Source organism: Salvelinus fontinalis, chromosome 31 (assembly GCF_029448725.1).
Source record: "Salvelinus fontinalis isolate EN_2023a chromosome 31, ASM2944872v1, whole genome shotgun sequence".
Taxonomy (NCBI): domain Eukaryota; kingdom Metazoa; phylum Chordata; class Actinopteri; order Salmoniformes; family Salmonidae; genus Salvelinus; species Salvelinus fontinalis.
In genome coordinates this window covers 20,343,483-20,357,458 of record NC_074695.1, presented here as the reverse complement: position 1 = coordinate 20,357,458, position 13,976 = coordinate 20,343,483, and the positions used below count along the sequence as shown (strand labels likewise).

Sequence of the window (13,976 nt, the reverse complement as noted above, 5' to 3'; positions counted from 1 at the left end):
TCTGATGTGCAATAATTTATTTACATCCCTGCTAGTGAGCATTTCTCCTTTGCCAATGTAATCCACCCACCTGACAGGTGTGGCATAGCTGATTAAACAGCATGGCCATTACACAGCTGCACCTTGTGCTGGGGACAATAAATGACCACTTTAAAATGTGTAGATTTGTCCCACAACATAATGCCACAGATGTCTCAAGTTGTGACTGAGCATTCAATTGTCATGCTGACTGCCAGAATGTCTACCAGAGTTGTTGTCAGAGAATGGAATGTTCATTTCTCCACCATAAGCTGCATCCAACGTCGTTTTAGAGAATTTGACAGTACGTCCAACCGGCCTCAAAACCGCAGACCACGTGTACTCAGCCAGCCCAGGACCTCCACATCCGGCTTCTTCACATGTGGGATCATCTGGGAAGGGGGTGAACCATCTGGAGAGTGGGGGCCATAGATTAGGGCCTAATGAATTTATTTCAATTGACTGATTTCCTTATATGAATTTCTATGAACTGTAACTCAATTGTTGCATGTTGCGTTTACATTTTTGTTCAGTATGTTTTATTTACAGAGAGAATAAATATTCAGACCGAACTTGATTAATATAATTATCAATATACCATCATAACAATGTTTATGATGAATGGAACAAGGCCTTTTAAGTTGCATTTGAAACTCCCATCCAACAGAACATGCTCCTTCTAAAAATATGAAAGCACAGTTAACTTAATTGTGCCTATTATAGTTAACAAGGGCCATTCTCTGGGTGTAGACTAGAGGTCCCAAGGAAAGGAAGGGAAGGGAGGAGCATCGGAGAGGTGAGGACCCTGTCTGACTGGCAGACTGAGAGCTGAAAGAGGCCCCTGGTTTAATCTACACCCTGTCTGTCTGCCTGCCGAGGGAGCGTCAGATGGCTCTGACAGAGAGAGTCCAGCTCACTGAGCCCAGGCAACAATTAGTGCTCCAGATTAAGGGGGCTTTGGACTACTGAAAGCTGTTCATTTTTCTCTTCCTTCTTCTTATGGGTCATCTCTATAATGGGATTCCTTCCTCCCCCCAGCTTAATGCCACTGGCAGAACATACAGTACATCTACATTTTGTGGATAGCTTGAGTAGACATCCTGCATGTTTGTGTTATGTATTTGATATCTGTGTATGGAACACAGCCTACAGGTGTATTTATTGGCTTGTCAACATAGTAAGAACATGGTTCAACCTGAGTGACTGGGAACTTGTGGGAAAACACTTGTGCTGTTGTTCTTGTGTGTACTGTATTTGTGCCTGCTTATTTGCAGCCCCCCCCCCCCCCCCCTCTTCTTACACACGCGTGCGCACACCTCCAGTCCCAAGCAGAGCACACGGAGACAATGACAGGAAATACATTAGCAGGACTTCCATTGTATCTCCCCATACGTCCTCATTTCCTGTATAGGAGTCATAGAGGGTAGTGGTGGTGCTGGAGAGGGGAAACTCCTGCGGCTCTCCTCTTCTCCCTGGGCCAGGGAGGCCACCCCTTGGAGGTGCTATAGGAGGGGGAGATCTGTCTATGTCTGGCCCCAGGCAGAGGGGGCCTAATCCAGCTAATTTCTGGTGCATATCTGGCTGCTTGTATGGTTGGCTACCTGGTTGACTGGCTGGCTGGTTTACTGACTGGCTGGCTGGCTTACTGACTGCGTGCTCCCTCTGCTGTCTCCTAATGTTCACAATCAGCTCCTTTGTTTTGTTGACACGGGAGAGGTTGTTTTCCTTGCACAACTCCGCCAGGGCCCTTATCTGTAACCTGTAGTCTCGTCATTTTTGGTAATCAGGCTTACCACTGTTGTTGTCTGCAAACTTGATTATTGAGTTCGAGGCATGTGAGGCAGTGTAGTCATGGGTGAACAGGGAGCACAGGAGAGGGCTGCGCACATACCCTTGTGGGGCCCCTGTGTTGAGGATCAGCGAGGTGTTGCCTACCTTCACCACCTGGGGGCGACATGTCAGGATGTGTAGGACCCAATTGTACAGGGCAGTGTTCAGACCCAGGGCCGAGCTTAATGATGAGTTTGGAGGGAACTAGGGTGTTGAAGGCTGAGCTGTAGTCAATGAACAGCATTCTTACATAGGGATTCCTCTTGTCCAGATGGGACAGGGCAGTGTGATGGCGATTGCGTCATCTGTGGATCTGTTGGGGTGGATTGCAAGTTGCAGTGGGTTGTGTCTGGTTCGCGGGACTACTCTATACCTGAGCCCGACTACTGACCAGGTAGATTGGTACATCCGCTGTACTGACCCTCACACCCATCTCTCCCCAGGTGTGCCATCACTCGGACTGCCAGGACCTGAACAACAAGAGCCCACTTCATCTGTGTGAGTCATGTGACTCCCGCTGCCACCTGGAAGACACAGACAACATGCACTTTGACCGACACCCCCGCTTTGACCTGCAACCCCAAGGTACACAACACTACCCAGCACCAACCACAACAACAGCTTCACACCCAGACTTCCTCCCCACTAGTTTGTATACATTTAGTGCCCAATCCTACACTCAGGTCAGGTCATATGACAGGTCAGGTTTTAACTCCCAGAGCAACGCTTGCGTCAAATCTTTTTTAGTCAAAGAAATGGATTCCCTTCGACCATACGGGCGGCAGGTAGCCTATCGAGCTTTGGGTCAGTAACAGAAAGGTTTCTTGTTTGAATCTCCATGCTGACAAGGTGAAACATCTCTCTATCCCCTTGAGCAAGCCACCTCACCCTAATCGCTCCATTGTTGCTGGTGATAATAGCAGGGTGTCTCGGTGAGTTGAGAGATGCAAAAAACACATTTCCAATTCACACATGTGTATTAATACACACTTGTACATGTGTGAAATGGAACAAATAATGTATAAGCACCCACCAAATGATTATTATATGCATGAAAATTAACACTAGCACATCTTCCTGTTCCACTACTGACTTCCCTCCAGCTGGGATTTTTATCTTAAACTGGGGCTCATAACCTTAAGATATGAGACTGTCTGTCATGCAATTACACCTTCTAGGCTCATTGAACTGTTGTTAGTCGTGACAGCTAGACTGACTCATTCTTTCTGCGTCATCCATCGTGACTGTCTTCCACATTTAGAAGAGTTGATAAACTTTTTGAATTTCCTGTTAACATTTTGTCATGCTAGATTAATCTGGAAGTACCTGTGTTATTAAGGAAAGTTTTATTAAAGAATATTATTAATTATCTAATATTCTGTGTAACCCCCGTGTAAGGTTCCATCCTGGCCCGGAACGTGTCGACGCGCTCATGTCCCCCCCCCACCAGCCCCCCCTCTGACCTGGAGGAGGAGGACGAAGGGGCCAACAACCAAGGGTATGTCAATCCTCGTTATGCGAAAATGTATTACATCTGTCTATCTGCATGGTGCTTGTCACTTCTGTTTAAAATACAAAATGTAAACTAGATCAGCGAGGAGTGTCCTCTTTGACGGCACTGCTCTATTTATATACAATAGTTGTAGTTATGCTTCAGTTAGTGTTGACCTGTTGTTCTGTAGATCAGGGATCATCAACTATATTCAGCCACGGGATTATATTGTCTTGAGCGGATGGTCAGGGGGCCGGAACATATTTACAAAAAAATTGTAGACTAGAATTTACTTCATGAAGCCCAAACAGATATAATGTTTGACTAAAGCATAATCATTTCAAACCTTGCTTACATTTGTATACGTTCACATATATCTATATTTTATACCTGGGAATACTTTAGAACTTGATTTCCAAAATTAAAATCCCTTGGAGCTGATTTGCTGAGAGAACTAGTGGGACATATTTGGCCCACGGGCCACCAGTTGGTGAACCCTGCCATAGATGTTCAATTACACTATGTGCATATGATATTATTTTTCTTTCAGGGAGTGTAAAACTGGGGGTCTGAAGTTGGTGAAGAAGAAACCACGGCGACGGCACACAGATGTGAGTATTGATACAGCCAGGTAGGGGTGTGACACACCCCTTAAGAAACCACATCTTTCCACCTTAGACTTGACCCAATACTATTAGGAACTATGTTGGTTAGAACATACCTGTCTTATTGTATGTGGTGGAAAATTAGATTGTATGATGATCACAGTGCCAACATGACTACAGTCTTCAAGCAGTTAAGTTATACCACTGAAAATGGCAGCCATTATCAGCAGGGACCCAGGTAGGGAGTGATATATAATGGTCTCCAATGGTCCGTCCCTGAGTGTTCCTGGCCAGTCAGCCTGCCTGGTAAAGGGCCTCCCTGTGGATCTAATGAGAGAGAAATCACTACAGGAGCTCTGGCCTTCTCATTTTTACTGCCATTATCTTCTATTGTCTGTCGCCCCCTGCAGGACCCCAGCAAGGAGTGCTTCAGCCTCAAGTTTGATCTGAACCTGGACATTGACACAGAGATCGTCCCCGCTGTGAAAAAGAAGACCCTGAGGTTAGTTAGGAGAATTGGTAGTGGGCTGAATAAATAGGGATGATTGTAACCGATTTGTGTCTTTTCTATTTAAGGTCTGGTCTGATTTTGTCCAAGGCATGGGACAAAGTCATAGTACATAATAATGTTCCATTTGATTATTTGGATAGGACCCACTGCATTAGCGTTGCATAAACATATGGTGTGAATGGTCTCTGTTGACTCTCAGTCCTGTGCTTACATAACTGTATTGCGTGAATGGTCTGTGTTAATTCTGTTCTCTGTCCTGTGTGTTCCTCTATACCAGGGAGGTGGTGGGTCCAGTGTTTGAGCGTAAAGGTATTGAGTTATCCCGGGTAGATCTGTTCCTAGACCAGTCCAACACTCCACTGTCCCTCAACTTTGAGGCCTACCGCTTCGGGGGCCACTATCTCAAGGTCAAAGGTAAGAGTCAACTGCATCAGAGGACCAGTCAGCATCCACCAGAACATCACATCTTATTTTGTTTTCCTTAAGCTTCACAATTAATAGAATAAAATAACTATGTGGAAGTATGGGTGTTTGATTCTAAGCAAACCAAGGTGTACAATGTGTTTCAACTTTTGATTACTACCCTGCACTGAAAACTACATTTTAAGGGTTGAAAAACCAATCTAATGAATTTGCCCTTATTAGAGAGTATTTGGCTTCTCTTTGTACCCCCTAGCATAAACAATGCCTGGGTGAGACAGATGGCAGAGCCTCAGTTTCCTGTCTCTCCCTTGATTCAGAGGAAACTGGACAGAGTCCTCCATCTTGGATCCCTGCAGGAGACAATGGCCTTTTCTCATTTAGGAAAAAGTCTGACCTCCAGCCTCTCTCCTCTGTCCTCTCTCCTCCCCGACCCTCAAACCCATAAGGGGTTTAGTGGTCGAGGAGAAGTCAATTCGTTAACAGGCGAACGGAAGAGTGTTCTCCCCTTCTCGACAGCCTACTTTCATTGAGGATAGTCATGTGTGTCCTATCTGAGTCCCTCGCGGAAGAGTATTGAAATCTGCCACACCCCCTTTGAATCAGCTTTTGCTTTGTCAAAGGAGAAAAGCATGCACTCATTTAAAAACAATATACTACTTATCGTTTCATATATAAAATGTCTTGCACAACTAACTTCATTTGTTTTCATCACTTTACACATTTGTTTTGGGATCAACCCCTGTAAACGTTATTTGCCTGGTAAGGCACGAGTAGAAAAGGAGTCTGATTTCATAAAATCACCTTTTCGTTCACTTTCCCTCTCCACGACGCCTCTCCTTGATTTACCTTTGCCCTTTTTCAAAGGGAGGTGAGAGAAGACACAGGAGTTGAGCAAATCCAATTGAGAAAAGGCCTATATCTGTAGCAGCAGCCTTTGGATCAAAGACCCATACACGGGTTCGCTGAGAACGTCGCGAAAAACAACACGCTCGCTTCAATGGGCCAGATGGCCGTGTGTTGTGATTCTGGATGGCCAGATAGCTAGCAACAATGACATGAAGCTGCTATGTGGAGAATCGTAAGTGGCTTGTTTCAGTTAGTTCTATCTTGTTCTTAATGTCTTGTTTCGGTGTGTTTTAACTGATGTCACATCTATGCTAATATGGCTAAATTCACTAGCTAGCTAACCAGCTGTTACAATGTATTTGAAAGACAAGTGCTCATTGTGCAACTTTATGTTTTCAATAAACTTTGGAGATAAAATATACACTGCTCAAAAAAATAAAGGGAACACTTAAACAACACAATGTAACTCCAAGTCAATCACACTTCTGTGAAATCAAACTGTCCAATTAGGAAGCAACACTGATTGACAATAAATTTCACATGCTGTTGTGCAAATGGAATAGACAAAAGGTGGAAATTATAGGCAATTAGCAAGACACCGCCAAAAAAGGAGTGATTCTGCAGGTGGTGACCACAGACCACTTCTCAGTTCCTATGCTTCCTGGCTGATGTTTTGGTCACTTTTGAATGCTGGCGGTGCTTTCACTTTAGTGGTAGCATGAGACGGAGTCTACAACCCACACAAGTGGCTCAGGTAGTGCAGTTCATCCAGGATGGCACATCAATGCGAGCTGTGGCAAAAAGGTTTGCTGTGTCTGTCAGCGTAGTGTCCAGAGCATGGAGGCGCTACCAGGAGACAGGCCAGTACATCAGGAGACGTGGAGGAGGCCGTAGGAGGGCAACAACCCAGCAGCAGGACCGCTACCTCCGCCTTTGTGCAAGGAGGTGCACTGCCAGAGCCCTGCAAAATGACCTCCAGCAGGCCACAAATGTGCATGTGTCTGCTCAAACGGTCAGAAACAGACTCCATGAGGGTGGTATGAGGGAACGACGTCCACAGGTGGGGGTTGTGCTTACAGCCCAGCATCGTGCAGGACGTTTGGCATTTGCCAGAGAACACCAAGATTGGCAAATTCGCCACTGGCGCCCTGTGCTCTTCACAGATGAAAGCAGGTTCACACTGAGCACATGAGCACATGTGACAGACGTGACAGAGTCTGGAGATGCCGTGGAGAACGTTCTGCTGCCTGCAACATCCTCCAGCATGGCCGGTTTGGCGATGGGTCAGTCATGGTGTGTGGTGGCATTTCTTTGTGGGGCCGCACAGCCCTCCATGTGCTCTCCAGAGGTTGCCTGACTGCCATTAGGTACCGAGATGAGATCCTCAGACCCCTTGTGAGACCATATACTGACACATGCACATTTGTGGCCTGCTGGAGGTCATTTTGCAGGGCTCTGGCAGTGCACCTCCTTGCACAAAGGCAGAGGTAGCGGTCCTGCTGCTGGGTTGTTGCCCTCCTACGGCCTCCTCCACATCTCCTGATGTACTGGCCTGTCTCCTGGTAGCGCCTCCATGCTCTGGACACTACGCTGACAGACACAGCAAACCTTTTTGCCACAGCTCGCATTGATGTGCCATCCTGGACGAACAGCACTACCTGAGCCACTTGTGTGAGTTGTAGACTCCGTCTCATGCTACCACTAGAGTGAGAGCACCGCCAGCATTCAAAAGTGACCAAAACATCAGCCAGGAAGCATAGGAACTGAGAAGTGGTGTGTGGTCACCACCTGCAGAATCACTCCTTTTTTGGGGGTGTCTTGCTAATTGCTTATAATTTCCACCTTTTGTCTATTCCATTTGCACAACAGCATGTGAAATTTATTGTCAATCAGTGTTGCTTCCTAAGTGGACAGTTTGATTTCATAGAAGTGTGATTGACTTGGAGTTACATTGTGTTTAAGTGTTCCCTTTATTTTTTTGAGCAGTGTATTTTACATGTTAACAATCTAAGCCACCGAGTCTGTTCGCCCCATAGTTGCGCACGCATCGGTTTTGTTGCTAAACAACCAACCCTTTCTATAGATGGCAGCCCATTCATTTAGATGTCCTGTGCTAGGATATATAATGTTTGCATCATAACGTTAGGTGTTCTGCTATTCTTTCAAATCTCCACCCTCGTCACCTCACCTGTCTCCCTAATAGTCTAGACTGGAAGGTCTAGTCAGTTGTACAACCGAATGTATTCAACTGAATTGTGTAATTCCACATTTAACCCAAACCTTCTGAATCAGAGAGGTGCGGGGGGCTGTCTTAATCGACATCCGCGTCATTGGCACCTGGGGAACAGTGGGTTAACTGCCTTGCTCGGGCAAACCAACAGATTTTTACGTTGTCAGCTCGGGGATTCTATCCAACAACCTTTCGGTTAGTGGCCCAATGTTCCTTCCCTCCAGGTTAGCAACTTATCCAATGCAATCTGCAGCTATTAAGCCAATCTTAAAAGCTAGCCTTGTAGTATAATATTTTCACAATCTAATGTTTAAAAGGGATTTAAGACTGTCCACTAGAGATCCTGTTTTGGTGCCGGAGGAGAGAGAACTTAAACAGGAAGCTAGTCCTGAAATAAATAAATGTTGATGCACTTCTCTATTACACCTACCTATCTTCAATAAGATAATTATAACACACTAAGCTAACCCTCCATGTTGGTTCCTCCTCAGCGCGGCCAGGTGATGAGCTGAAGGTAGAGCAGGGAGTGAAGGACCTGCGCTCGCTCAGTCTGCCCAACATGAAACCCTCCTCTGGGGGTCAGAGCCCCTACATCCTCACTGTGGGCAGCGAGAGGGTGGAGCACGGCTCTCTGGGACGCAAGGAGAGCAACGTTGACCTACTGGTCAGTGCAGCCTCTACTAAAGTATGTATTCACTCACACACTGCAACCGATGTACATCAAATCTCTCTCACACACAACATGGGTCCATATACAGTATCACACATACAGTATACACACAGAGTTCAGGTGGGCCTTGAACAAATGAAGGAAAGGAGGGGTTCTCAACATCAATGACAAAAATCATGAGAAGGGCTTACCAAGAAAAACTTCCAAAATGACTAATTCAATGAGTTGGAGCACTCAAAAAAAGAGTGATTTATTTTAGGTCACTTCAGTTCGTTGTCCAGGATGTGAACTGGTGACAGATGTTACCACTACAGGAGCTCAGTATAAGCACACTTAAACTTTACATCCTATCTGACTTATACACACCTACTACTGGTTGTGACTAGATGGAGTACAGCTACTACCGGTTGTGTCTTTTTGTAGCAGGTTAGGAATGCATTTTTGCTAACCCTTTTCAGAGCCTTAACCTAATTTTCCTAACCTGTTACATTAATAACTAACTACCCCCTCATCTCTTAAATATCTTGAATCTTTAGATGCCACTTTCTACCTCTTTCCATAATCTAACCCTTTATCACATGATGCCTTTATGAAGTGGATCATTTTATGAAGTGGATGATAATCCAGTCATTATCATAACCTGATTTTTCATTACCTTGCTATCTTTCATCCCATCGGAACACTTAAACTCTGCTTTCCTCATATCCCTTGTGTTGTGCCAGCCACCTCTATGGCCTTCAAGCCCTGCTGGGTAGGCTGGTGACCTACAAGAAGAGGCACTGCCATTAGCTGCTTATTCTGGCTGACAGGAAGAACCAGGTAGGGTTCACTTTGGCCTGGAGGAAAGGTGCTGAGAGAAGGAGTCTGCTGGACCAGGGGGAACTGGCACCCTGCTTCACCATGTGTTATAGATCGTGAGAGAGGCTAGAATCATAAGGTTTAGTGTCTGTCTCATTCTGGACTGCAGTTATTCTCCGACTGACTAAAACCTACATTCTGAGATGTAATTTAGTCAACTTTGCTGGAAGAAAAAAAGATTGTGAGATTGTCCATTGCCTTCTCAGTATAATCTCGGAACCCAGAAAAAAGTTTGGCGTGCCAGCAAGTCAATTTGTGTTAAGTCTGTCATGAGCGACTACTTTCAGTATGAAAACAGCATGCTTTTTTTGTGCCATACTCTTTCGCTGCCTGTGCACATTGCTTTGAAAGATTGGTAACTGTCTTGTGTGGACTAGCCTTCTCAGCTTACAGATTGAAAAACAAGTCAATGGGTGTGAACTGTGGAGATCCCTGCAGGCAAGTCTAGACCCACTCAGTACTCACACACTCAGGTGAGACAGGGTAGCATTGCATGCACTGAAAACGTGTGACGTCATTGCGGCCATGCTGCTGTGCTAGGCAACGGGGTAGAGCCTGGGAGGATACCTGAGGTTGCTGTAATTTAGGGATTTCAGTGTCTGTCTGTCTGCGGGTCGGTAAGTCATCAGCCTTGGACATTAAACATGTCTGTCTGATTTAGTCAGGAGTTTGGTCGTACTGTTCCTCTCCAATCGTGTCTTTGTTTAGTATGACGAGTCTCATTCAGTCAAAGACAAGCAGTAAATGCATGATATACAAAACCCCTTCAGAAAAAAGAAAGAAAAAAAGCCTGTATCAGCTCACTCAAACTTGGACACTGTTTATATTCATACACAGAGAGCAGCCATTCTCATTATGCCCTCAAGGAGGCAATAAAGAGCAAAGTAAAGGTACACACTTTAAAGAACTGCCCCAATAAATTACACAATGTACATGGGACAATGTTAAAATTTCAATAGCTCTAAATTTCAAGGACTTAACCTCAAACCAACAATACATTTTAGAAAATCCTTTAAAAAATATTGAAAGTGTTTAATGAGAACTAAAAGGTGTGCAACATGAAAATATTGTCTAATTTACATTATGTAATTTATTGACGGTCCCTAGGTTATCCAAAGTCAAACCAACTTTCCCACAGTTGCACACCAGACAGCTGAAGCTAAGTGGCTAAGTAATTTGGCTAACTCTTCACACCTGCAAACACACACACTTAGTAATGTAGTCTGATTACTTGTTCTGGAGGCAGCTCTGCTGAGTGGTCACTAGCTGACACAGCCACAGTCAACCTTAATGCATAAACCTAAACTTGAATTAATGCAAATATACATTTTTACAATGTTGCCAATTTTGACTTTGCAGCTGGCCCATCTAGCAGGAATTTCTCACTTCTGCCTCAAGGACAAGACTCATCCAAATAAACGCAACCTTCTCAAGAGGCATTAGAAGACAAAAATGAATATTACCAATTGAAGACATCTATAGCAGGATAAATCAATGTTAGTTTACATAGCTGGCCATGAATGTTGCATTTTACTTCATGAGTTGGTTATGGAAGCGTATACTACATATAATATAATTAGGCTATCTTGACATAAAACCAAAACGGAGTCTGTCAGATGTCTAGTCATTCCAATTAATTTAATACCCCTGGTCTTCAAGAATAGGACTTTGAAATATAGTATTGTGGAGTAGCTTCAATGTTATTTATCCTATCACAGCCATTAAACTCTAACTGTTTTAAAGTCATCATTGGCCTCATGGTGAAATCCCTGAGCGGTTTCCTTCCTCTCCGGCAACTGAGTTTGGAAGGACACCTGTATCTTTGTAGTGACTGGGTGTATTGATACACTATCCAAAGTGTAATTAAGAACTTCAGGGATGTTTCTGCTACATTCCAAGAGGTCAAGTTTAAGGGGTTACGCTCAGATAAAAATGCTGGTAAGAGTTTGACCAAAGGCTAAATTACTACATGCGTAATTAGGCGTGTCCAATAGTTGGACTTTCATGTACTGGCTTTGGGATTGGCTAGTCACTGTGTAGGCCTACAGTGTGTAACTTTTGAATAATCCCATTTGTTGAGAATCGAAACAGTTGGCCTCGAGTCACATGGTTTACAATGAGTACTTCAAACAGAATGCTGTAGACAGATGGGGATCATGTGATTTACAATAGCTAGATCACATCTATAAAAGTGATCTTTGAACCTTTTAGAAGGCCTTTGTGTAATATGCACCGTTTGGTTGCCATGGAAAACAACACAACATTGTCCAAGCACATTACCAGGATAGCCAAAGATTCACCTGGTCTGAATGAAACAGCATTTGACAGCTAGACAGAATCATTTCAACGCCTTGTCACTGTGAACTGATCGGACCTCGGGTTAGAAAGATTATTATTCAAAAATTCTCCCCAAAATAATATCTGTATCCCATAAGTATTTTATTGGGTGAATAAAAATGTGATATAACAAACCCCTCTACCAATGACTGTTGTGAAATGCAATGGTGCACACATTTTATAAAAGAGAAGAGCAGTACAGTAGAGCACAGATGGAAATGTAATTCAGGGAAGAAGAAGACTTAAGGAAATCCTCCACATCCTCCCACATGTCCGTTCTTGTCTGTCTTATTCCGTGAGAGGACTCACTTATCTAACAGTCTCAGATTACCCCCATTCCCATCAGTCAGTCACTCTGTAGACTACGTGCTAACATGGGCTCACCATGATATAACCAGTAGAAACGCTATACACGCACCAAGTCAACCAGGGCTTGTGTTTCACCCAGGTTTATAGTAGATGGTCTTATGATGGTCTAGCCTAGAGTTATCTGCTGGCATCTGTGGAACTTGAGTGTTGGGAGGGAGGGGGAAGACCGTTGTGTAAGGACAGGTAGGTAAACGGGAAGACTGATGGTCAGATTATTGGAGCTATTGAATAGCCTGGATGGTTCAAGGAACTATACCCTCTTCTTTTAGAGGATGTGACATAGATGTGACACATGAGCACTCCATTTACATTTTACATTTGAGTCATTTAGCAGACTCTCATTTTACATTTGAGTTGTTTAGTAGATGCTCGTTTAGCAGACGCTCCCCAAGCCGACTAGGTGAAAAATCTGTGCCCAAGAGCAAGGCACTTATTCCTAATTGCTTCCAAGTCGCTCTGGATAAGAGCGTCTGCTAAAGGACTCAAATGTAGTTATACATGCATTAAGCCTATGTAGTTATAATGTGCGTTTGGTTATATAAACTCGTAGCTTGCGTTAGTGTCCTGTTTATTAATTCTTTGGTAATGGTAGCAGGAAGTAGGTTATGTGAAAAACAGTTTTTCGTCATTTATTTTTCCTTGTTTAAATGCTGTCTTTCCCCCCGCTAAGCACAGTGTTCACATGCATGTCTTTCCCCTAGACTACAGTTGTAATTGTTCTGCTTAGCCAGGGTTAACAAAACTAACAGATCATTCATTTACGGCCATCAAATCTCTGAGTGAAATACACTACGAGGACAATCAGAAATTTGCGCAATAGTCATTTGAATGACAATGGAGAATGGGGAGTAGTCATATGCATTTTACTTGCTTGATTACATTTGACCTGCACTCACGTGCCTATTTATTGAAACGACTAGCCATTCACACATCTCAGGTTAGTTAAGATGAAATACAGACTGCCTCGCAACAATAGAAGTACAAATTGAAATTGTTATACTTTGCTAGACAACTCCACTATGAAAATGCTACATTTTGTTAGATTTATATTTCATTGGTCTTGGATCCCAAGTGGCGCAGTGGTCTAAGACACTGCATCTCAGTGCTAGAGGCGTGCGTCACTACAGACAACCTGGTTAGAATTCAGACTGTATCACAACCGGCCGTGATTGGGAGTCCCATAGGACGGCGCACAATTGGCCCAGCGTCGTTCGAGTTTGGCTGGTGTAGGCCGTCATTTGACTTGCCTAGTTAAATAATTAAATAAATAAAAATGAGATGCTGAAATATACAGGCTGTAGTGTAGATGTGGTGTACATTGGTGATTCAACCAATTACTATACAGCAGTGTCATTTAAATATTGTAATGCTGAACCATATTCTGTTGAACCGCATGCTGTTTATCCATCTATCTCTACCTGACATTTATTTATTATTTAACCTTTATTTTAATCAAGTGTGTTTCTCGAAAACGCTTTGTTTATCCAGCATGAAAGGGGATGTTTGTGTGTACTTGGTGGTGTTTGTTTAAAATAGGCCTACTGTTGTGTGGTTGAGTATGCAGGCCCAGGTGGGCACAAATGTCTGCTGTTTACGGCCTATCAGGGTTCGGAGCTCAGGTATGACTAGGCATAGCTGCGAGCCAGTTGAACTGCTGCAGGAGAAGTAGTTGTGTGTTTCAATGTGTTAGACTGAGACAGTAAAGTGTGTTTAGGTGTGGAGGCTTGAGGAGAGAAGGGAGGACACACAGCTTTTTTATGATTCCACTGTGATTGTCAGGCATTACT

General features: G+C 44.0%; 1 protein-coding gene across 2 annotated transcripts in view; it reads left to right on the top strand.

Moving 5' to 3' along the window:
• Positions 1-13,976, top strand: part of LOC129829779 (pleckstrin homology domain-containing family G member 5-like) — a 108,015-nt gene that overhangs the window by 77,426 nt on the left and 16,613 nt on the right. For both annotated transcript variants that reach the window (XM_055891687.1, XM_055891688.1), the window contains 6 exons: positions 2,292-2,433; positions 3,247-3,346; positions 3,891-3,951; positions 4,356-4,447; positions 4,734-4,870; positions 8,447-8,640. In XM_055891687.1, coding sequence (XP_055747662.1) covers positions 2,292-2,433; positions 3,247-3,346; positions 3,891-3,951; positions 4,356-4,447; positions 4,734-4,870; positions 8,447-8,640 — 726 coding nt within the window. The remainder of the gene's footprint in view (positions 1-2,291; positions 2,434-3,246; positions 3,347-3,890; positions 3,952-4,355; positions 4,448-4,733; positions 4,871-8,446; positions 8,641-13,976) is intronic.